At 44.1% G+C, this 25,611-nt stretch overlaps 1 protein-coding gene across 4 annotated transcripts in view; it reads left to right on the plus strand.

The window, feature by feature from the left end:
* TNKS2 (tankyrase 2) overlaps positions 1 to 25,611 on the plus strand; it is an 85,097-nt gene that overhangs the window by 23,608 nt on the left and 35,878 nt on the right. For all 4 annotated transcript variants that reach the window (XM_053307630.1, XM_053307629.1, XM_053307628.1 and 1 more), the window contains exons 10-17: positions 1,308 to 1,399; positions 1,495 to 1,573; positions 5,793 to 5,964; positions 6,996 to 7,075; positions 14,812 to 14,957; positions 15,493 to 15,658; positions 15,860 to 16,079; positions 21,043 to 21,152. In XM_053307630.1, coding sequence (XP_053163605.1) covers positions 1,308 to 1,399; positions 1,495 to 1,573; positions 5,793 to 5,964; positions 6,996 to 7,075; positions 14,812 to 14,957; positions 15,493 to 15,658; positions 15,860 to 16,079; positions 21,043 to 21,152 — 1,065 coding nt within the window. The remainder of the gene's footprint in view (positions 1 to 1,307; positions 1,400 to 1,494; positions 1,574 to 5,792; positions 5,965 to 6,995; positions 7,076 to 14,811; positions 14,958 to 15,492; positions 15,659 to 15,859; positions 16,080 to 21,042; positions 21,153 to 25,611) is intronic.

Consider the following 25,611-nt stretch of genomic DNA (forward strand, 5'->3'; position numbering starts at 1 on the left):
AAAAACTGAGGGGCTACGCGCCTCAGCCGCGCCTTATATAGCACGCAGCAGCGTGGGGGCGTGGCTTGGGCGCTTCGACAAGCTCAGGCATGGATACCGCGGGGATCCTGCGCAGGCGCAGAACCCCATTCTTATGGATATCGACGGATCTCTACCAGATCATCAGTTACAGGTAAGCAACCTGTCTATCTTACAGTTCCCTTCCAGTGTGGTTTTCAGCCACCGATCCTCTGTCTGTTGCCTCTGTTGGAGTCCCTCATGGTAGTAATGCTTGTCAGGTATTATTCAACAGAATTGCCACTGGGCTGATGATCTCTCCTGCCAGTCCTCACTGCCTGAAGTTCCTGTGTACACTCGTCTTTTGTGGGGTGTCAGATGGGAGCACAGGGGGATACATTGTTTTAATAGTTACTGCTATCATATGTCATACTTCTGGGTCATAGGCTTCAAGCCACAGAGTAGGAGTCAAAATATCAAAACGGGGGCAGTGGGGGCACAAGCTTAAGGTTACAGTAGATAATAGAATTATTAGGGGAGATCAAAACATTATAGATTATAAATATAAGCTGTTATTCTGTTACAGTAGTGCTTTTTTCAAAACTGAGCTTTCTTATAGAACATAGCTTTTGGCAGAGTAGTTTGTAAAGACATGTATGGGAGGCAAAGTTTTAAAAATGATGCATATGTCAACAGGAAAGTTGCACTTGAAATCAAGTGTGTCTTTCTCTGAAATTAAGAAAAGCTGACAACCTTCCAAATCCCCAAATGGCTCTAGAACAACATAATACAATACCCAACAGTAATACTAGAAAATAGTTAAACCTCACCCCCGCAGCCCCCCAAAACCCAATGCATTTGGGTAGCAGTGATTCAGTTTTCAAGACCTGCTGAAGCAAAGCGGTCTTCACAGTCTTTCTGATAGGGAAGATGGGGGAGGAAATTCTTGAGCATAGGTACCACTACCAAGAAGGTTATGTCCGAGCTTAAATTCTGACTGAAGTAGGAATATGAAGTAGAGGCTTTCCTAACTAACTCAGGGGATGGGCAGAGTCATATGGGAGCAAATAGTCCAGATATCCTGTTTCCCAAAACAGTTTCTTTTATAAAGCCAAGTATCTCTTGTATGCATTATTTCCAAATAATGGTATGGTGTTCAGTTTTCTCTAGAAATACTGAGCTGTATTCAAGTTATGAGTTTCGCTGATAAATATCCTGTCAGTAAGGAAAGCCAACATATTACTGCATTTTGATGTTCGGTTTTTGTTCCAAGATAATCAGCAAATAATCAAATGGCTTAATTTCAATAGCACTGTGCTGCTGCGTCTACATATCCAAAAAGAAAACAAGTATGCGAGCTGCTTCTAAGAAAAGGAGCCAATGTCAATGAAAAGGCAAAAGAGTGAGTTAACTCGTGTATATTCTAATTATCAATGATCTGCCTAAAAAAGTAAATGGAAATTGTATCATGATCATGATTTGTTTTATTTTATGAAGCTTCCTGACACCTCTCCATGTGGCATCAGAAAAAGGTCATAATGATGTTCTTGAAATAGCTGTGAAACATGAAGCAAAGGTATGAATTGCTTTATGTCAGCATGTCAGAATTATATATTTGAATTAATGTTTGTAATGTGGCTTTCATGTATACACCTTTTTTTAATTTTTCCTTCTGCCATATTCTTGAATCTTTGTAGAGTCTGAGATGAAGATTCTTAGCAGCATTTAACTATTCTGTGGTGTGTTGATAGTTGATGTGTTATTTAGCAGTTGGAAGATAACTACTAGTAGTAGACATTTTGGAAACTAATAATCTGGAAGTGATCCATTGTCGTCATGAGAAATGGGTTACTGTGCCTGTGAGGGACCTTCTGGATGGATTAATTAGCTTCTCTCTGGCACTCCTCCCTGCCGTGCCTATGCTCAGTGCCTTTCTTTGCTCAGCAGTTGGGTGCCATTTTGATTCAGTTCCTTTTTGACCGCTGATGCGTCGAAACCTTCGGGTTGTTGCTCCTCAGTGATTAGAAAAGAAAGCTTTATTCAATCGGATTTGACTGTGTCTTTTGACCTACAGACTGTGAGTTTACTATTCTTTGGTTTCTGGACATCTGACTTGGTTGCTTGGAATTCTAAGGCTTTGCCGTTAGAGTGGAGGGAACAGAGAGAAAAAAGACTACTTTCAAAAGTTGCTCTCAATGTAGAGCAAAATTATCTTCTACTGATGAATGTGACCTGTGCCTGTTGTGTTTGGGTGAACAGCATGCTCCTGCCATTTGTAGGATATGCAAATCATTTTCAAAACAAACTTTGAAAAATCTATTGTTGCACCTCAGATTGGCTTTGTATGGTGACATGCTATATCTACCGACACAGAGACTGGAGTCGGCATTGAGATAGACATCTATGGGTTCGGCACCGAAGTTGACAGTCGATGGTTTCAATATCAGAGTCAGGGTCTGTGCATGCACAGTCTAAAACCATGGCATGTCACCTGGAAGAGATCGTCTTCAAAAAGCCAAGAAGCTCCAATGCCGGACATAAGAAACATAAACAGCATCGAGCTGACACTGACTCGCCACATCCAAAGAAGCATAAATCGAAGACTCCATGTCGATCAAGAACGAGGACTCCCTTGCCTACGTCGATTCAATGTCGAGATTTGTTGGCATCAATGAATTCGTTACCAAACCCTTGGACATCTAAGACTTCTCTACTCTCCACTGGCCCTCTAATGTGTCTATCATCATCGACAACATTGTTACAGTTATTGCCTGTGGGACTCCTTACAGAAAGAGCTCTCCTCGCTGAAACCAGAGGAATTTATGTCTAAATATGAGGAGATGCCTAACAAATCATCTGAATTTACCAAACAGCAGCTAAGTACATTTAAGCACTTGGTGGAAACTGAATCTAGGGCAATGACCACTGCAGTCTCTCTCAGGCATCATGCCTGGTTAAGTTCTTTGACCCTGCAGAATGACATGAGAGATTGCATTGAAAATCTGCCGTTCGATGGCAAAGGTCTCTTTACACACTCTATAATGGAGACTTTAAAGAAGTCAAAGTTTACAGCAAAGAGCTTTTTGTCTACTACGATGACTATTCAAGGCTCTTCCTGCTACTGGAGCTTCAATTGACAATATTCTAGCGTCCGGTTTCAAGACCGTAAAGATAAGAAACAATACAAGCCGTACCACAAAAGGGCTTTGGACAGAAGAACAAAAATCAAGGACCCTGTGCTGGAAACGATGCCTCCAAGCAGTCCCTTTGATTCCCAAGATTGTCCACCGCACATGCCATCATCGCTTGCCGGGGTTTTGATCACTGAAGTACTGGCTATCAGTGGCATACCTGTAATACCACCTCCTTTGCCACCCTGTGTCATCAGCCAATCATGCTTCAGCATGGCACCATATAACATCAGACCAGTGGGTCTTAAGAATTATCAATAAGGGTTATGCAATCGAGTTCGAAACTTTGCCAGATTTCGAGGGTATGAAGATTCAGCCCCTGGTGGCGCAGTGGTAAAACTGCCGCCCTGTAACCAGAAGGTTGCAAGTTCGATCCTGACCAGGGGCTCAAGGTTGACTCAGCCTTCCATCCTTCCGAGGTCGGTAAAATGAGTACCCAGAATGTTGGGGGCAATATGCTAAATCATTGTAAACAGCTTAGAGAGCTCTGGCTATAGAGCGGTATATAAATGTAAGTTCTATTGCAATTGCTGTTGCTACTGTGGGAAGAAATACAAACTTTATTGGAGAAGGGAGCGATAGTGCCAGTGCTGTAGATGGAACGGCTGAAGGGATCAATTCATAGATCCCAATTCAATCAGTTCATAGATGGGTGCAAGTTCCGTATGCCAACACTGCAATAAATTCTTCCACTCCTCGCCAAAGAGGAGCAGCTTACTCAAAAATGTGTATTTTTATGTCAGGATTCAACACAACCACTGGAAGTACTTGTGGTTCGCTGTAGGAAGCTCAGTATTCCAGTACAGGGTCTTGCCCTTCAGTTTGTCTGTGGCACCGAGGGTGTTTACCCAAATGTAGGGCAGCAATTGTAACTTACCTGCGTACTCAAAGTATCATCATGTTCCCATAACTGGACGAATGGCTTCAGGTGCACCAAGATAGGTCAGAATTGGAGTCCCAAGTCCAGTGTGTCTTAGAACTGTTGGATTTCTTAGGAGTCCACGTCAATTGCGCCAAGTCGAAACTGCAACCAACAAGATCAATAGACTACATTGGAGTAGTGTTGGACATGCCGTCAAAGCAAGCATACCTATCAGAGGAACAATATCTTCAGACTTGTTCTCTGGTGTAGGCATTTGAAAACCAACTGCTACAGCGGGCTGATCAGGTTCAGAGGTTGCTCAGCCTCGTGGCCTCTTGCAAAGCGACCGTCCTCCATACTCGCTTATGTATGCGGCAACTACAGCTTTGCTTTCTGCAGTCATCTGCCCAAATGTCGACAACAGATGCTGCTGGAAATTCCCCTGCCTGTACTGAAGTCCTTGCGATGGTGGAAAGTGTGGGAGAATCTATTTCAAGGCATATCTTTCGAACTTCTGACTCCAACAAGGTGGGTGACAATGGACACCTCCTTGATGGGGTGGGGGGCACATTGCAGGAGTCATCAGACTCAGGGCTCGTGGACGGCACAACAGTGGAAGATGCATATCAACTTCCTAGAGCTGATGGCAGCATTTCTGGCTCTAAAAGTCTTTTGCACCCCTCATAAGAGACTGCATAGTACAACTTCAAATGGACAATACTACGGCGATTGCCTATGTCAATCGGCAGAGAGGCACAGTTTTGAGGTCTCTCTGTGTGCTAAGCACGCAACTTTGGAACTAGTGCATTTCCCAAAATTTGTTCCTGGTTACCATCCACATCAAGGATGTGGAGAACGTCTTTGAGACAAAGGTTGAGCTTAAATCTGCCATTCGCTAGTCGCTATTTGTTACAGTATTATTTAAAAGCAAGAACAAGGGCATGCCAGTGTCAAGACAGACTCTCTCATTGGTTGATTGAACTGATTTTCTTAACATACAAGTTACAAAACCAGCAACCTCCAAAGGTGGTGAAAGCACACGCCGTGAGAGCATATGCTACTTCTGCTGCTCACTTATCTGGACTCCGTTTTAAGGACTTGTGTGCACCTGCCACTTGGACTACACATTATGTAGTCCATAATACACATATGCCTTTCATAAAGCATTATGCGATAGACCTACGTATGGCTGCTGAAGCCAAATTTGGAAGAGGGGTATTCGACTGTTCTCAAATAGTGGGTGGAATGGCTGCACCCTCCGCCATGGCGGTGCGGGGGGTTAGTCACCCATTTCACATGATAACAAATCACTTCTAGATAAACAGGTTGCTTACTTATTATCTTGAGGTGATCTATTGTCAGTCATGAGACCCACTTATACCTCCCCACTGCAGCAAGTAAGACTGGCAGATGACTTGCCTGTATGGACAGTTGATTGGACACTTCAACAATCATCAGGTGCTCTGCAAGAAAATGAATCAAAAGGGCACTTGACTGCCGAGTAAAGAAGGGACTGAGCACATGCATGGCAGGGAGGGGTGCCAGGAAGGAGCTAATTAATCCATCTGGAAGGTCCCTGCAGAGGCGCAGTAACGTCTTTCTCATGACTCACTACAGATCACCTCCAGATCATAAGTTACGGGTGAGCAACCTGTTAAAAATTGTGTCTTCAGCAAAGTCTACCTTTTTTTCCTTTTCCTTTCCTTTTTTGGCATTGCATTGAGATCCTGTTCTCTCTTTAGGTCAATGCTTTGGATAGTCTTGGCCAGACATCCCTGCATAGAGCAGCACACTGTGGTCATCTGCAAACATGCAGGCTGTTGTTGAGCTCTGGCTGTGATCCAACAATTGTTTCTCTGCAAGGCTTTACAGCCTCTCAAATGGGAAATGAGAGTGTTCAACAATTATTACAAGGTAATAAAAAAATTATTTCAAGTTTTTTGCGTTTTTCTCTTAGACTGGCTGCATCAGCACTATTTAAACAATAACAGTGTTGGAGCAGGCATAGAGGTTTTTAACTTGGATAATTTTTAACCTTTACTAGGGAAAGTATAGGACAGTGCAAACAAAGGAGTGAAACCCTGAATGTTAAAGCATCCCTCAAGTCCATAAATTATTCTCTTGAAGAAAGTTTGGAGGTAATTTCCAAAACAGAACTAAGATTATGGTCAGTTCTTCTTCCTCAGGTGCTATCTCCTACCAGAGATTAGCTATCATTAAGGCTATTCCGACTTTGGATGCCACTGCTTTGAAAAGTTGTATGGATGTACATCCAAACCATTCCCCACAAATTTGATGGCAGCTTTCTTAGAATTTGTCCAGATGGTTGGATCCAAATACCATTTGGTCACTCTGGGTTTTTATGCTATCAGTAAGATGATGTGTGCATTATCATACTCCTTCTTTTGCTCTCCCCTTCCAGTTTGGGTATTAGTCTTTCCCTTTCATCCTAAAATGTTGCATCTAGCCATGTGTGTGCAATTGTTGTAATGGTTGCTATGATTGGTTCTATCATGACACTTAGTAATCGAGATGGTGGCCATTGTCTGGCAATTTCTGTATGTCCAAATTGCTTATTGACGTTGATTTTGGGAAATATTATTGCTTAAATGTGTTGGTTTGCATTTCAGTCAAATATATTGGGTTATATGCTAACAGTTAATTGTAGGGCATATAAAATCATGCATTAATAATAGTTCTACAACTGCTATGTGTGCTGAAACTGGCAAACTTAAACCTGTCTAACTCTTTGGCATTTCAGATTGCTAGTGAATTTGAAACACTCGATCAAATTGCAAATATAACCATCGACTTAGAGTGGCTAAATTTTACATATTATATGAAAGCCTGAACTAGTATTTATCTTAAGGATTAAGATTAATGACTCTTTAATTGCGTACTTTGCTGTATGCACATGAAATAGTTAAATTTTCTTTCTCTTACAGAAGGTGTCCCTTTAGGCAATTCAGAAGCAGATCGGCAGTTGTTGGAAGCTGCAAAGGCAGGAGATGTGGACACAATAAGAGTAAGTTAGACATGGTTTTTATTTTTATTAGCTCTGAAGAGGATAACTGACTGTATCCTGATTAGTGTTGTAGTAGTATATTGCTGTTGTGCTAGCACAAGGAAATGGTATAATGATGTTGCTCAAAGAAAGGAAGTCTGTCCCAGGCTAGTTATTGCATTAACATTGCACAGTGCATTGATTTGTCTTGGAGAAGGTCTTGTCTTAGCAGTTGTGCAGTACTGCAGAGCACCATAGCTTCACACAGCTTTGTAAATGTTTTAAGCATGTGCAGTATCTGGATCGTGATCTGTTGCACTCGTAAGAGTGGGTTCTGCGCCTGCTCTGGACCATTTGGGCAGAATTGACTAGCTCCTCTAAGTGCTAATCCCCACCTCCTGCATGTGGTGCACTTCCTTCGTTTGGGCGAACTAGCGTTTTCTCCTCAGTTCCTTTCTGACCGCCATTGTGTCAGCACCTTGGACAGTGAGTTGCAACTTTTTTCTCTGGAAAAGAAAGAAACATTTCTTTGTTATACGCCGCTGACTCAGACCAGACTTTACTATTCTTTAGCAAATTGTTTTAAAAAATAAAACAGAAAAAAGAATGGATTATTTTGGCTACAACTCAGACTGACGGAGAGACTTCGGCGGCTTCCTGACTTGGAACAGACTCTTGACTTCGGCATTTAAGTACCTTTTTGTCTTTCATCCTCCTTTTTCCACATGGATAAGAAAAAGACTTTTAAGCATTCCCTCCGCTGTAATGCTAAGCTCCCTTCAGCGGATGACCATGAGCTGTGTCTCCTTTGCCTTGGAGAGGAGCATAATACATCAGCCTGCAAAATATGGCCCACTTTCTCTCACCAAACATGCAAAAATAGGGTGCTATGCCTTCGGGCCGCATTATATGACAAGGCACTTCATCCTGGCACTCCAATGCCTCGTTCACCTGCCGAGATGCCTGTTCCTTCAACATCGAGCACAGCATCGAAGTCAAGGACTGTGGAGGTGCAGTCTAAATCCTCAACTCAAGGCACCATGAAATCAAGTTCCGATGCCCCATTTAAGGTGCTGAAACCGCCATGCACCGTAAAAGCCACTAGTCTCAACACTGTGAGCAAGACACCAAGGGTGTGCCACTTCCCAAGAAGCATCGGTATAAGAGCGATAAGTCTCGACGCAGAGGGCCTGTGACTATCTCTCATTCAACACTGTCTCCCTCTGGCATCCAACCAACATCAATGTTGACCTTGACCTCTTGACACCATGTTCTTTCTGCTTTGATGTTGATACCCCCATCGATACCAACCTCAGTGTTGCCATCTCGACCCCGTGACAAGTCCTTGTCTCTTGCCAAGACTTCTTTACAATCTCCTTCTCTGATGTCCCTGACACAGCAGGTGCATCCCCACTCTTTGACTTCGCCAGTTGTTTTCGACATCAACGCTGATGGCAATGACAGATCTGGATCCTGGCTTGGTTCCTGGTAATGCTCAACGTCTTCTCAACATGTTAGATTCCAGCGAGAGCACCCCTTTAGCTTTGACCTTTTACGGTTTTCTTAGCCATGGGTTTGATGCCAATGACGACGAGACTGCTCTTTTGGTACCAATAATGCCTAGGATGTTGACCCCTTCAGCCTTTCAAGCTCTTCACATGATGTCCACATGTCTCTACTATGCAAATCGACAGCCCATGTACCTGGAAGGTGGCAAAGGATCATGTTGCCACCCAGGGACTCCTCCAGGAAGGAGATCGAGGCGATGCTTCCGTCAGTCCAGCTCCCACAGGCTCTACCTCAGGACTACCAAGACCTCCCTTTTTAAAGAAGCCCAATACACCTACCACCCGGGGGGGGGGGGCGGAGATCAGCCTTCTAATCTTCCACCTGATCAGGTTCCTTCTCATCCTTCTAAACTAGCTCCTGACAAATCTGTTCTGCATGGCGAGTATGGTTCCCCCTCCTCATCTCAAGGAGAATCCTTAGCAACTGATCAAATCTACCTGTAGTACCACCCCAGATGAGAATGTTGCCACTGCTCCATCTAGCTTTCCATCCCAGGAAACCAAGTCTTACAGGCTTTACATTCTGGACATGGCTAAGGCCCTGGGTCTGGAAATCAAGACACCAGTTCCAAATGTCTCTGACCCACTATATGATTTTGTGTCTGCTTCCATGTCCTCACAACCAACCTCACTCCCAATTTTGCCTGTCATAGCCAATTTGGCTAAAGTAGCTTGGGACACTCCTTCAGCTTCTCTATCTACATCAAAACATTTTGAAAGCCTTTATAGAAGTCAGGAGGACTCTTGTACATTTCTATTCAAGCATTCGCCCCCAAACTCTTTAGTTGTCTATTGTGCTATCACCAGCAAGTCTGGAAAGATTAACTCAACCTCCACGGATAGGGAGGGCAGGAAGCTCGATGCCATGGGCAGTAGGTCATACTCGTCATGCTTGGCCATCAAAATTGCACCATACAGTCCAAATCACCATATAGGCCAATTAGGGTGAAGGTCTCTTCAGTAAGCTCACAAACGAGACTGGAGAAAATGAATCTGCCTTGTTACAAGGCAAGAACCTTCAACTCTGTCCCGACTCAGCAGCCTTATTCTCAATGTTACATCAATTTCAGTTCCGGTCTTCCAATTAAAAAGACGACAAGCGGCCTTTCAAGTACAACCTTAAACATTCGTACAAACCTAGTCAGAAACAGCACCAAAGGGTGAAAGGCTAGGACCTGACCAAGCAGTCGGTTTCATGGTTGTCATCTGGAAGTGCCTCATCGGTTAACCCCTTCCATCCAACTGGCATCATTTTTGGGGACTCAGTGTCTAATTACATTGGACACATGAGTGTTAAGAATAATTCCCATCAATTATGCAATAGAATTCTCCATTCTCCCTGCTATTGTGGGGATCAAATACACCCACCTTATTCCTACTCTCCAGGAAAATGTTCTCTCTTTCCTCCAGAAAGGTGTCATAGAACCTGTACCACCAGAAGACCAATGGAGGTATTTCCAGGTTCCCAGGAAAGATAGAGGCCAACGGGTTTATCATGGACTTGAGATCCCTGAACAAGTTTATAAAGACAAAGTTCAGGATGCTTTCCTTACAGCACATCCTTCCACTCCTCACATGAGATAAATGTGACTGAAAAGATTCATATTTCCATATTCATATTTCAGGTCAAATCTGCCCTGCTATTAGAAAGTACCTTTGTTTTACTCTGGACTCTCAAGCTATTTTATTTTATTTTATTTTATTTTATTTTTATTTTTATTTATTAATTTATTTCATTGCATTAATTCATTCATTGCATTTGGTGAAAACCAAATGGTGCTCGTGCATTTAGTGAAAACCCGGGCGGTTGTTGAAAGACCAAAAGGGAAGTACCTTGAATTGAAAAGGGTTGTTGCGAGGAGAAACCTAAGTATGTAGTACACCACTCTGGGCTCCTTGGAGGAAGAGTGGGATATAAAATGTAATTATATCCCACTCTTCCTCCAAGGAGCCCAGAGTGGTGTACTACATACTTAGGTTTCTCCTCGCAACAACCCTTTTCAATTCAAGGTACTTCCCTTTTGGTCTTTTGACAACCGCCCAGGTTTTCACTAAATGCACGAGCACCATTTGGTTTTCACCAAATGCAATGAGGTTCTGAGCTCACCTCAGAACCTGAGGGGTGTCGGTCTATTCCTATCCGTACGACTGGCTTTTCACATCAGAGACCAAGGACTTCTTGGTAGCTCATCTGAACTACATACTCATTCTTCTAGCTCATCTAGGCATCCAAGTGAACTGGGCCAAATCCAGTCTGACTCAACAATGCCAGATAAATCTCATCAGCACCTTTCTGGACTTAGTAACAGGAAGGGCTTATCTTCCAGAGGACAGGAGGCTCTCCATCACAACCCTGGTCTTGTCCTGCCTTACCAATCCTCATCAAAGGGCTCAGGCAATACAGAGACTTCTGGGCTGTATAGCTGCCTGCACCACCACTGTTCCATATGCCCGACTTTACATGAGAATGTTTCAGCTCTGGTTTCTGTCAGTGTTGAAACTGAACATCAACAGCCAAAATATGTGGTGCTCTCTAACATCTCCAGTCCTGAAGTCTCTGCATTGGTGGATGAAACCAGCCTCTCTTTCCATTGGCACAGCTCTCGACCTGCCTGTGCCCTCTCACCATCACCACAGATGCTTCTCTGTGGAAGCTGGAGAGCCCATTACCTGGGCTTTCACACTCAAGGCCTCTGGACCTCATCACAACGTCAGCTCCGCATAAACCTACTGGAACTTATGGTGGCTTTTTATCATTTCTTCCCCAGCTGAAACATGGCGTCGCCTATATCAATCACCAAGCGGGGTGGGGGGATGTTTCCTGCTCCCTATGTGTGTGAGTCACCATATTCACCTATTGGCCCTACACATCAAGGGCATGGACAATGCACTTGCAGACACCCTCAGCGGAGACTTCAACCACTCCCTGCCTCACGAGTGGGAACTGAACACTCATCTTCCTCCAGATATCTCATCTTTGGAGAACCCCAACAGTAGACCTCTTTACCACTGATCTCAACAAGAAGTGCCACCTATATTGCTCAAAAGCAGCCAGAGGAAAGAAGTCTATGGGAGGTGCATTTCAACTCCCTTAGAAGGGATGTCTCTTATCTCTTTCCTCCCTTTCCCCTTCTCTCCAGAATCCTGCAGGCAGAGACTCGGTATGTCCTAGTCACTCCATCGTGGCCCAGGCAACCCTGATTCCCTATCCTCCTTCATCTCTCCAAGGGCCAGCACTGGCACCCTCCCTGTGACAGGACCTGCTTTCTCAAAACTCAGATCAAATTCTTCATCCAGACTTGCAATCCCTGAATCAGACAGCTTGGAGGCTCAGTTTATAGACTCAATCCTTTTTAAATGAAAGAAAGGAATCCACTCGTAGAAACTCCAACTGTAAGTAGACATGTTTCTCCATCTATGCTGCCTCCAAGGGTCTCGACCCCTTTGCTGCTTCTGTTTGCCAGGTCCTCATCTACTTAACCTTTCTAAAGCATTTTGGCCTCTCCAACACCTCCCTGAAGGTGCATCTTGCCGCCACTTCTTCCAGGCATCTAGGTTGGGATTGGCCGATCACTGTTCTTTCACCTGGATTCGAAACGGTTCCTGAAAGGAGTTGTTAACCTTTTTTAGTCCTGTAAGAGCCCCTATGGAGCTTTGGAGCCTGAATCTGGTCCTCTCATCCCTCATCGGAGTACCTTTTGAACCTTTAATTTCGACCCCTCTCAAATTGCTGTCACTTAAAGTTGCCTTTTTTATTGCCATTACTATTTCACAAAGAGTCTGTGAGCTCACTGTCCTACGTTCAGACTCCGCTTATACAATTTCCACCCCCCCAACAAAGTGTTCCTTAAACTGGATCCCTCATTTAAGCCCAAAATAACTGGATTTTCACTTACAGCAAGACATTATTCTACCTACCTACCTTTTTTTGAATCCATCTACCACCCTTGAAAAATCCATGTATTCCATTGATGTCAAGAAAGCTTTGCTGTACTACTTGGACAGGACCAATTTGTTAAGGAAGTCCAACAGACTCTTTGTTTCCTACAAAGGTCTCCCAGTCTCCCGTTAATGCTTGTCCCATTGGCTTGTCAAACACATTTTCACCTGCTACAATTGACAAGGCATTAAACCTCTCTCTCCTATCTTGGCCTCACTCTACTTGGGCCATGGCCACTTCAGCGGCCCACATGTCTGGAATTTCTGTGCAAGATATTTGTAAAGCTGCCAGCTGGCACCTTCTGACCAGCCTTTTGTCAGGCATTCTATCTTGGACATTCGTTCTGCAGCTGAAGCAAATTTTGATTGGACGGTACTTTTAAAAGTTCTGTGACTGCATCCTGCCTCCCAACTCCACTCTACTGAGCTTGCTACTCACCCAGATGTGAGGGACCATGGATCCTCTTAAAGATAAGCAAGCTGCTTACCTGTGATTTTTAGGGGGATCCATGGTCATTCACAACACCTGCCTGGCCTGCCCCATTTCCAGGATGCTTTTTTTTTTTTAGAGCGAGGACCCTCTTAAAGACTGAAATACTTACCTGAGTCTCTATTTCTCCATCTTCACTCTACCCATCAGCCACTCAGGAGGCTGAATGAGGGAATAGGCTCTCTCCCACCTAAAATAATGATGTGCCATGATAATGTGAAGGTGGGACTAAGAGCAGCTCAAGGAGCTTGCAATTCTTCCATGGGGGCTTCTGTGTATGTGCTCAAACTCAGTTGTGAGTGACCCTGGATCCCCCTAAAGATCACCTGTTACAAGTGAGCAACTTGTTCGTTTGCTCTGGAGTAAGGAAAAGTGTGAATGTCACCTTGAAAGAAAATCCTATACTCTTACTAGGAGATTCAGAGAGAGTCTGAATCTTGGTAAAGATGCATCTTTAAAGAATTTAGGATTGGTATCCTTTTTAATTGCTGATATGTAACTAGAAGAATAAAGCACTGAAACTCAGGAATGAAGCAAAATGGTTTGATACCTGAGGTGGAAAGGTCAAATGATGTCCAATCCCGAGTAAAAATATTACAATAAAGTATTGTTTCCTTTTAGAGAGATCTGGGTTTGGCTATTTGAGAAAGGTGACTGCTGAAATTTCATATGTAAATTAAACTGTGTGTCAGAAATGTTCAGTAATTAACCTGTATTCACAGAATGCAATAGTTTGTTACGGCCGCACCTGTCTGAAAAAATCAGATCCGAGCTGATTGGTGAATTTTGCTTATTGTTAAAACCATGGATAACAAAAGGGTGTGTCTACATTGCCCGACCATGGAAATGCAAAACCAGGACTGCCCATAATGAAGGCCAACTGTCTAGAAATATGATAAATAATAAATAATGGTAATGCACCCCACTTTTCTGCCCCCACCTTTAGGTTTCTTGGAATGGCTAAGCATAGGGCTATGAAATCAGGCACAGGTGTAGAGCAGTATGACAGGATTCTGTGCCATGAGTTTGAAGTGGATGGGTCAATCTGCTGGTTTTTAATGTATTGTTAAAAATTCAGTTATTTTCTGATGTGTAGTTTAAAATTAAGCTGAAATCTCACTAACATCAGAATTGCAGCAAAAAACAACTACACATCAGAGAATTACTGCTTTTTAATGAATTTTTCTTTCTTAGGCAGGCAGCAGAAACCAAAAGTGCCCTTCACAACTTTGTTTCTCTAATTCCTTAGTGGCTGAAAGTAAACATGATAGATACTTTTCTCCTTAGAAAAACTAACAGTACAAGCTGTGCTCAAGCACAGTACTTACTTTCTATGCCTAATTTCCTCACAGAGGTGAAAAAGAAATAGAAAGAACACTTCATAAAACAATAAATAAATTTAAAATCACAGGATTGTCCGATTGGCTTCAAATTCACTACACAGAGTCATGCCATCCTGTACTTTATCTGTGCCTAATTCCGAAGGCCCAGGCCCAGATGTTAGCTTTTCCTGAATCTTTACATTTCCCAATTGGTCTATAGGGGGAAATCAAATTTTCTTTGTGTTTCAAAATAGCAGTTTCCACCATTTTGTACTTCTAACATGAATACCAACATGAATTCTGGCAATTCTAATCAGATATTGGGGACCCGATATCAGATTGGAATCTGGCCAATTTTTTTTTAACCAATCTATAGCTTGTAATTGTTTTTTGTTTCTTATACCAGTAACATATATTCTGAATGGTTGTGTTCCATAGAAGCTATGTACAGTGCAGAGTGTGAATTGCCGGGATATTGAAGGGCGTCAGTCCACACCACTTCACTTTGCAGCAGGATACAATAGAGTGTCGGTGGTTGAATATCTACTGCAACATGGTGCTGATGTCCATGCAAAAGACAAAGGGTACATATTCCATTTCATGATTTTAGGTTTTGCAAATGTTTTAACTGTGTGATATGGGGGGTTGTGATAGATGTTTGAGGAAGTGTATGGCTTTATGTAGTAGATGCCTATCTACATAATTGTAATGAATTCAGCTGACCCTGCAGATAACCAAAAAGGCACGGAATGTATGTGTGAAAGGAATTAATTTGATGCACATCTCTCCCCTTCCCTCTGTCCTCCTCTCCTCTGCTTACTTTGCTCTGTAATGCTGTATGTTCTTTATGTTGTCACAATAACCATAGTTGAGGCTTCTGAAACCAACTTCGTAAATTGCATAATTAATGTTATAGCTGAAAAATCATTGTACTGGCATTAAGAAGTGTATGTTTTATATCTAATGTGGCTAGAGGTCATTCCACTGAAAACATTTGGATGATTAAAATGTTGTCCAGCCACACTCTTAACATTTAATTCTTTGTGCACTAATTTTTTTCCTTATAACATTTTATTTCTCACAACTGTTGCTGAAGCATATTTCCTTAACATTTTTCAGAGGCCTTGTCCCACTGCATAATGCTTGTTCTTATGGACACTATGAAGTGGCTGAACTACTTGTTAAACATGGTGCAGTTGTCAACGTAGCTGATTTGTGGAAGTTCACTCCTTTACATGAAGCTGCTGCAAAGGGGAAATATGAGATTTGTAAGCTTCTGCTACAAGTAAGTTACATCTGAAGCTGATGTTTTGTCATTTTCCCATCAAGTAGATTTTTAAATATAAAAAACTTTTAAAGAATATGTTAAATATTTGTAAGTAGAAAAGTAATAAATTAGTGATCCAAATTCTAGATCCATTTCTGTTTCCCATAGTTTATTATAGAAGCCAATGTATTTATGTCTTTTTGATTTCTTAATCAAAAGCATGGAGCTGACCCCACAAAGAAAAACAGAGATGGGAATACTCCATTAGATCTTGTTAAGGATGGTGATACGGATATTCAGGATCTCCTTAGAGGAGATGCAGCTTTGCTAGATGCTGCAAAGAAGGGCTGTCTGGCTCGGGTGAAGAAACTGTGTTCTCCTGATAATGTAAATTGTCGTGATACACAAGGCCGACACTCAACTCCTCTACACTTAGCAGGTTGGTGTTTTTCAGTGTCATATTTGTGCACTTACTTGGCAGTTTTTCTATGGAAGTTATGATCAGCACTGATTAGAGTTGACTCCAGCTGATCATTTTGAAATGAAATACAATGTAAACTGTAAAGTAATCATGTTTAGAACTGTCTAGTAGTGACTCTCCAAGTCCTGGTTTTGATATATTTCAGCCATGTACATGTGCTAAAAATGTTAAGTATTAATATATGCAAGGTTGCCTTCTACTGAGTCGGATCGCTACAGTAGTTCACTACTGTCTATTCTGGGCAGCAGCTCTCACTTTCAGGTGGAGGTCTCTTTCCCAACCCAACTTACCTACCACCCAACCCACAAAACAATTAGGCAATTAGGCAATTTTTAATAACATTTTGAATTATCTGAATCAGAAGGTCATTGAACACAGAACAAAGCACCACATTTTGCCAAACACACAATCCAAAGATGGCCCAAAAAGAATCCGCGACCCAGAATCCACTGCCAGGCACAATGCCTGGACTACAGTAGCATCATTGGCACAAGTTTGCTCTCTCACACACCATTACGACTCTATCTTCACTTGCCACAGTGCAGCAGCACCCTTAGCAGCCAGCAAGCATAGCAATAAGCTCAACTAGAATGACGATTTCAGCCACATTATGACTGAGTGAGTACCCCTTGCAATGCATACTGCAGAGCAGTGAGTGAAGCACAAGTTACTCTCAAGACCAGACATGGAGCTCATCTCTTAACATGAAAAATCTTCTTTCTTCTCTTCTTCTCCACTGAAAGCATACATCCCTGCCTGCCTGTTTCTAGGTAACACATCATGGCCTCAAGACTGGTGCTGGGTCCCACCTGACAGCCTGACATGTGGGTCAGGGCACCAGTCCATATCTCATAATTGGCTATGGCAGTGCTGTGCATGCATGTCTGCATGTGTCAGCCGCACTAATGGGCAGACTGTGACACATTTGGGGTTTGCCAGAGTGGTGTTGCATTGGGTGGGGATGGCCATGAGTCAGTCACCCTCCATGGCCAGCTCGGATAGCCTAGCAGGGGAGGTTGGTCTTCTGGAAGACCAGCCACTCCACCGTCTCTGCATCCAAGTGTGACAAACCGTCGGGCAACCGTTGCCAAGTCCAGCCAGATCTCACAGCCTGCCACTGGCTCCTGCAGGTATTGCAGCACACACTGCTCAGCTTACTTGGCCCTTCAGGGATTGGTGGTCTCCTCCTGTACCCCTGGTTAGATGCCAAAGAATCCCTCCATGAACCACCAGGTGAAACGCAGAGGAGGAACCACCCGTTTTCTTGGCCCTGCCGGGGACACCACAATGCTGGACCGGGAAGCAGTGGTGATGATAGTAATGCTGCTAGGGTGGAATGCGCACCAGCGGTATCCAGCATCCAGGAATGCTCCAGCATCTTGCTCCAGGTTGCTTGCACTCCAGCCTCCTATCCTCAGCTTGCCTAATCTCTAACCAGATGGTCCCTCCGCCTGGGCAGCTGGTCAGGAGTGACTGCTTTGCCTCTCATCCTTGGGTCACATAAGCAGGACAAAACATGCTCTGCTGATTTATCCACGGGTGTACTGAGCCAATCCACCACTGCAGTCCTCAGCTGACCTGCCAAGACGATTCCCTCTTCAGTGGTTAGTGTGGTCTGGCGCTCACTCATCTTCTCAAGGAGAAGAGCAGTGGGCAAAGCCTGGCTCAATATTGCTGTCTCAGCTCACAAGCTGTGGCAACAAAGGATGGCGTGAATGCCAAGACAACCTCGGAAAGGAACACCCAGTCATGGGTGAACAGTTGCACACTTCCAAGCTACACCCCCTTACCAGAGCGTGGATTGTCGGCTGTTGCTCCTGCAGTTGCTGGAGCAAGAGAAAGGTGGAGTTCCACCAGGGTGGAACATCCTGAGGGATCAGGTGTTTAGGTAGACCCAGCTCAAGGTGCCACTGCCTGAGCATACACTACCCTTTTCACTCTGGTAGAAATAAGCTACTATCTTGCAGTACTTCTCCGTAGGAGGAGCTGTGGCAGCAGCAGCAGGATGGCACTCAGTGCCTGTAGCAGGGATGTCTCGCCTGGCCTCAGCCCCAGAAAGGCCAAGTGCATCCCTCACAACCAGGTTTAGAGCGTGCACCACACAACGGATGGACTTGCTGACAATGCTTGGCTAACAATGCTTGGCTGCCTTAGTGATGTTGGCTGCGTTGTCGGTGACCATGAGCTTCGGTGAAGTTTTGGCTACCTGGACTGTCATTCCTCTACCTACCAATTCATGGCCACCGACAACTCAGCTGCCATATGGTCAGTATCTAGCACCTCCACATAGCAGCACAGCCCACCTGTGCTTTGCTGCATCGGAGGGACTGGCCACTCTAGCTGTCCCCTCGCTCTCCTGCTCCCACCAGTGCTCTGTGAGAGGCAGGAAAGCAGTGTGCATCCCACTGGGACTGGTCCATAGATCTGCAGTTAAGTGCACACTGATGTCAGGCGCTGCTGCACACAGCAGCTCCAACACAGTCTCACTGCACTCTCAGTACTGGGAGGGGGCCTCCCACCTACTGAAGGTAGTGCGTGCGGGGATTTGGTAGTTGGGAGCAAGCAGTCAGAGCAGCCAGCAGAAACTGGCATTCTCCACCACCCGAAATGGCTGGTTGTCTAAAGCGATCATCTTGGCCATGACCCAGGTGGTGAGATGAGGCTCTGGGTGACCAGACTGCTTGCCCACCCACTGCTCAGGCAACATCCCCTGCTTAGGAGCAAGAGAAGGTGCTTTGCTGCTATTTGAGGACACACCAGGCTTTCAGCTGCCAGCAGGAGCAGGGACCCCCAGGTGATGCCATCGCAGGTGCTGCAGCATCCCCATCATCCCTGGATGCTTGGGATCCTTACCCCTGCTGACCTGTATTCTGCAATGGATGCAGACAGCAAGGTGTGAGTCACCATGGTAGAGTTCAAAGTGGTTTCACACCATGCCGCTCTCGGTCTGGGACCATTTTTTGGTGGTAGCATTCTGGCTGCTGGTTCCTTCTGGAGGCCATCTCTGTCCAGAGCTGAGAAGGTCCAGGAACAACCAGAATGACTTCGCCCTGTTCTTCCTTAGCCAACAGGAATTTGGGAGGATGGAGAGATCAGTTTGGCTAGCAGCTGATAACTCCTCCTCTGCTGCCATAGGAAGAATTTCTGCCCTGACAGGAGGGGACCTCTGCCCTATTTCTACCTCAGCCACCACAGGAGCCTTCGTTGCAGGGCCAGGCTCCTTCGGATAGGAGAGCATGCGCACCACATCAATGGTGGTGATGACCCCTCTCACCCTTGGCCACCACGAGCAGCATCACCCCCTCCTTCTGCCTGCCACTCTGCTCCTGGCTCTGCTTCACACCCTCCCGAACTGTTTATGCTCTGTCTATAGCACTCTGGTGCACACACAGAAGCTAGAAAAATTAACACACACACACACACACACACACACACACACACAGGCTTTATGTGGTGGGCTGTTTTTGGAGGGAACAATGGGGCAGGTCTAAGTGAAGGTAAGGCAAAGGAGGACAGGGGATTACTGTGACCTCTCTAACCATAAGACTAGCTGTCTCTAGGAGAGCTGGTCTTATTTTAGCAAGCATGACTTGTCCGCTTAGCTAAGCAGAGTCTGCCCCGGTTGCATTTGAATGGGAGACTAGAAGTGTGAGCACTGTAAGATATTCCCCATAGGGGCCCGCTCTGGAAAGAGTAGAAGATTTCAAGTTTTTGGCTTTTCCAAGCTAGGGCTGAGAGAGATTCCTGCCTGCAACCTTGGAGAAGCCGCTGCCAGTCTGTGTAGACAATACTGGACTAGATAGACCAGTGGTCTGACTCAGTATATGGCAGCTTCCTATGTCCCTAGCCCTCTCCTCCTGACAGATAGACCAGCAGTAGCAGCAAAGGTGGCACCAGGGCTGCAAAATTAAAAAAAAAAAAAAAAAACTACCACAGCACCTAGTTATTGAGAAACAACAAATAAAGAATAAAATTCCAAGCAGTACCCAATTATTAAACTACACACAAGGAAATAAATTCCAAACAGCACCCAGTTAAGCCACTGGGCTGCTGGCACTATTTAAAAATAATTAGAGAGAAAAAACCAGCACACACAGCACCTCAGCTATTAAAGCCACTGGGAGTGGGGCTGGCTATGAATCGTAAAATAAAATTCCAAGCAGCATCCAGTTAAACGCCACTGGTGCGGCTGATACAAAAACAAAAAACAGGTGGGGCGAGGGGGAATAAAGCAGCAGTTGGCAACTTGTTACTGCAAATTAAAATGATTTTAGAGTCCGATAAGCCTCTGTCTCACTCTCCAATCAGTGTGGGTGCCAGGCAGGCCCAGACTACCACCCTGCTCTGTGCTGCTGCAGTCACTCTCCGATGAGCCTCTCTTGAGCAAAAAAAAAATGTCTCTCTCTGACTCCAAGCAGCCCCTTATGTACACTTTGAAATTTCCTCCGTTGGCCTTGCGTTTCCCTGCTCCCTCTGTAGCTTATGGGGACACAGTTGCCCATGCCAACACTTGATTTGAATGACAACAAGCGAAGCAAGGAAATCGGAAGTCAGTGCCAGAAAAGCAATCGGGAACTGAAAAGCACAGAGACAAAATGGCAGCCGCAATGTGAATCATGCGAATATATTCATGATTAATCTGGGTGATTCAGTTCATCCTCTAATCAGCCCCTTCATTAGAGGTGATTCCCAATGAAGGAGTGATTTGATTCATGGGCAAATCCACAAATCGCCCCCAATTCATCACTAATCGATTCATGCACAAATTGCTTTGCACATCCCTACTCTGCATTTCAAAATGAGGGTATTATTCATGAGCACTGGGAAGAAAGTGGGTGGTAGGGTTTTTTTTTTAGTAATTTTGATGTCTTCTGGTGATGATTCCATTACTTTGTTTTGTTTTTGTCTCACTGCCTGCCAGCTGGTTACAATAATTTAGAGGTTGCAGAATACCTGTTACAACATGGAGCTGATGTTAATGCACAAGACAAAGGGGGGTTAATTCCTCTACACAATGCAGCATCCTATGGGGTAAGTAGCTTAAAATCTTGGAATTGCAGAAACACTAAAATTGTATATTAGTTTGGGAGGATTTATTTTTATAAGGTTTTTTTTTTAATCATTTATTTATTTATTTTCATTAGGTAATATCACCTTTTTGAATACAAATGTCCTGACTAGATTACAGATTAATTCCCAAATTAGCATGTTAAATATATGAAAACATGGGAATATTTTGCAAATAGTCCCATGATTTCACAAATAGTCGTGTATATATAGTAATATTCAATAGTCGTATAGTACCATAGTCCCAGGAATCTTGAGGCCTATGTTGCTTGATCTTTCAACACAGGAGACATATGGTACTAGGGTCCTGCTTGGGTTGTGATCTTTCCCTTCCCTAGGTTTTATTTGGAGAGGCATGGACTTCAGGCTTGCATGGCTTTGCTCACTCACTGTAAGAAGTGAATGGCTGAACCAGAAAATATTGTGTTTTAGCACATATGCTGCATTTAAATCAATACAGGATTGTTTGGTGGCTCACTCTGCTCTGTGGTGGATTGTAAATCCCACTCCCAGTATTTTCCTGAGTGGTGGGTAGAGAAATGCCATCTAAACAAGCCCTTGGATATTATAAACAATCCATGGAAAATAGGATCCTTTTTTAGAGCTCAGCTTTGAATAAGCAGCAGAAATGGCAAGCTTCTATTGTTCCTTCAGATCGTGTTTAATTCCTGTGAGCTTGAACTCTGAGGTATTTTTCTTTGGTTTGGTTTTATCAGTCTGAAACTATTGATTTATACCCCTGTTCCTTTTATAGTTTTTATGCAGAATCTGTTTGATTGTCATTTAATCCCCACCCCAAATATCTGAGTGAGAGGCAGTTTGCACTTGAGAAATAGTTCTTCCTTAAGCAGGCTGTCACTGAGGCCTTTTTAAAAACAAATTATCTAATAGCACAAAGAACTTGAGTCAGAGAATGAAGTCAGGGAGGTGGGTCGTTGTGAGAAGGAAAATTTGGAGAAAAAATTAAAGTCTTCACCAGTGTTCTCTCTAATTTTTTTTCATCTGTATGCAGAGTGAGTTTTGTTCTGGGCCACAGTATCAAGGCAGTGTGTGCACACATGCATTCAGAGTGGGGCCTTCCTGATTCAACCTGAGCGGGATCTAAAATTTAACTGAGCAGACATCAAAAAACTTGTGAGCGCGTGCACTTGCGCACGCCTTAGCAGGAACACTGGCCCTCACCTCTTATTCCTCTGCTCCAAGCTGCCTGACCTTAAATAGTTCGCATCACTGTTCAGTTGCTAAGGGTACTGGGTTTAGGCTAATGACATGGAGTAGAATGTCCTCTGTCATGGGGATTGTTTCTTGAGATTCACATTATGGTTCTGTGAATTGGATTACATTTATGGTTTTGCAAATGCCTTAAGTGAGGAGAATGTACAGGTGCACTTGAAAGTTCACCTGTGTGACTACAGCTTTGGGATAGATGTTGGCTTCCAAGGAGATAAATCTGATCCTTCACTGACAATTGTTTTATTCAAGGACTGTCCTTCAGTCTGTAAGTGTAAATCTGCTTTTATAATACTAGCTTCAGTCAGCTGATATAGTGAGACACGTTCTGCTTGCAGAACAAGTACTCCTTGCAGGGGTGAAGTAATCTACATTTTAAAATTGATTTATTGTTTAGATATCCTGCCGCAGTTTACCCAACTGTGGTTTTGAGTATCCGAGACTGTGGTTTTGAGTATCTACAGACTTGCCAACCTCAACTTGAATATAAACAATATCTTGCGGGATTTTGTTTTGTGAGAGGCACAGTTTTTGCTTGCGAGAGGTGGGAAAGAGTGGAGGAAAAGGCAGAGGAATGAGAGATATGTTGGAGAGGAGGAGAGAGAGAGACACGGAGGAGAGAGAGAGGTAGAAGAGTGGAAGAAAGAAAAATAGAGATGGAGAAGAGAAATGGAAGTAAGAGGTGTGTGTGCACGCATGCGCACTCAAGTGTGTACACATGTGCTTGTACTTTAAACAGTGCAGTATGTGTTGGTGGGGAATGGGGAGAGAACAGTGCTGTGTTTTTACTGCTGGTTGTTGTTTTGTTTTGTTTTTTGTTTTTTGCATGTGTTGTGGGGTGGATCTGGGGAGAGAAGAAGGGTGCTTTGTTCCAGAATTTCTATCTGTTCGTGACTCTTGGTAATTCTTGCTGATTCTTGGTGACTCCTGGTAATATTTAGGGATTTTTGGTGATTTTTAACAAATTTTGACCATTTTTTCCTTGCTTTTGAGGTGTTCCACTGACCCAGTTTCTCATTGATTCCTCTGTCTCACCAACCTCAAATTTGCCAACCGCTGGGTTTTGTGTGAACATAACCCTCGCGGTTGGTGAGGAATGACTGTGCTTCCTCAGTGAAAATGTAAACTAAGTGATTTCTGTAACCATAGAAAATATTGATGTTGCTTCATTCTGACAAGTGGGCCTTTCATTTTTTTCTCATGCTGTTCACATCTGCCACATTTTCCTTTTTAACCCTGAGAAGCGATTTCCCCTCAAAAAATATTCACAACCTGCAGTTATGGCAGGTTTTTGTAGACAGGAGTGGATTGGAATCTAACACTAGAATGTACTTTCAATGTTCCTTTTCTTTTAGTCTGCTCCTTTTATCATTTAAATCTCTTCCCCATGCACAAAAAAGTAGTTACAAAAGAGTAGATCAGTGTTCTCCATGAGATGAACAGTAAATGTCCATATTCTTTGGTAGGTAGAGTCATACATCTATGTAATTAGACTGCTGATTCTTGGCTAGTTGCAGAGATCAGGTAAATACTAAGCATAAAGTAGGAGTAAAAGTTCACCCCGATATATCGGTGGATGATATCTGTAGTGACTTTTGTCCCTGAATCCTGCTCTCAAGCCATAATATAAGTACATGAAATCTGGGTCGTAATCCGTTGATACCATTAGAGTGAGTTCTGCGCCTGCACGGAAGCCTCTCGGTATTGAGTTCTACAGCTTCTCTACGGCGCCTACGCCCCACCACACGTGGCTATTTAAGGCGGGAGGAAGTGCAGGCACCTCAGTTCCTTTTCGACCGCCGTAGGAATCGCTCGCGATTTCTGCGGCTCCTTCATTTTGGTTCCTTGCGAATTCATTTTGGAAAAAGTTCTACCATTTCTGACCACAGACTGCTTACTGACTATTCTTTGGATTGTGATTTGGACTGCTGGAATATTTAATTGACCTCAGACTGTTTTCTGGACTTCCCTTGTGTACCGTTTTCAACCATTAGAAAAATTGGACTGATTCTGGTGTTTTGACCATGGCTTGTCCCACAGAGTGAGTACAATGGAAACCCCTAAAGGGAAAAAGACTTTTAAGTGCTGCACAGAGTGTAGAGCAAAATTGCCCTCTCAAGATGGCCACAGTTTGTGCCTGTTGTGTTTGGGGGAGGCCCATCTAACTTCCACCTGTAAAGTCTACCAGTTGTTTTCTAAGCAGACGAGGAGGAATAGGGAACTTCGTCTACACATAGCTTTATACGACGACGCCTTAACTGCGCCCTCCACTTCGACGAAATCTCCTCAAGGTGTGAGGGCCTGGGTTCAGCCCAGTCTAAAACCTCTATGTCTGCCGAGAAAGCACCTAAGCCCTTGAAAAGGCAGGGTGATAAAATGGCGTCCACCGAAAAACCTGCAAAAAAAGCAAAGAAACTATCCTCCTCCAGCTCAACGCCATCACCAAGATCAGCTCAGGAGGTGGATGTTTTTTCGGCATCGACGTCTCAATCAACATCAAGGAAATCAGTTCTGTCGAGACCAGAAACTCCACACCCCTCGGCATCAAAGCCGATACCGAGGGAGACCTCTCCATTGAAGACGCCGGAATGCTCGGCATCGACATCGAGGCAGAGAGAACCGTCGACACCGAGAGCACCAAGTCATACGACATCGGCGTCAGCATCAGTGCCAAATGACACATCGACATTGACTTTGATGCCGAAGGAGATGTTACAAGAAAGCGCACAGTCATACGACATCGCCTTCAGCATCGATGCCGAATGGCACATCAACATCGATGCCACAGGAGACGTTACAGAAGGGCACCACATCGACGTCGATAGAAAAAGCTAAAATGATTGCATCGACATTGATGTCCACGATCCCGTCAGCCCGTGATCTGGGGCCCGCACTGACTCCAATTAGATCCCCCTCGATGTCGAGAGATGGAGATCAATTGTCGACACTAAACACGCCGGCTAACATCACTACTGTGACTCCTCGGTTCCGTGCTCCAATGATATTCTCTTTAGAGAAGGAAGATCTCTCGGATGTGGAGCCTGCTTCTCTGGACCCTTCTGAAGATGCTTGATTCGACTGCTACCACACCTTCAACTTTTCAGGGTTTTACACACTCTGATGATGCTCGGGCACCTATCTCAACCCCGGCTCCTACACTAATTACTTCCACGCAGCTCGCCACGCCTACTCC

Source organism: Hemicordylus capensis, chromosome 3 (genome assembly GCF_027244095.1).
Source record: "Hemicordylus capensis ecotype Gifberg chromosome 3, rHemCap1.1.pri, whole genome shotgun sequence".
Taxonomy (NCBI): domain Eukaryota; kingdom Metazoa; phylum Chordata; class Lepidosauria; order Squamata; family Cordylidae; genus Hemicordylus; species Hemicordylus capensis.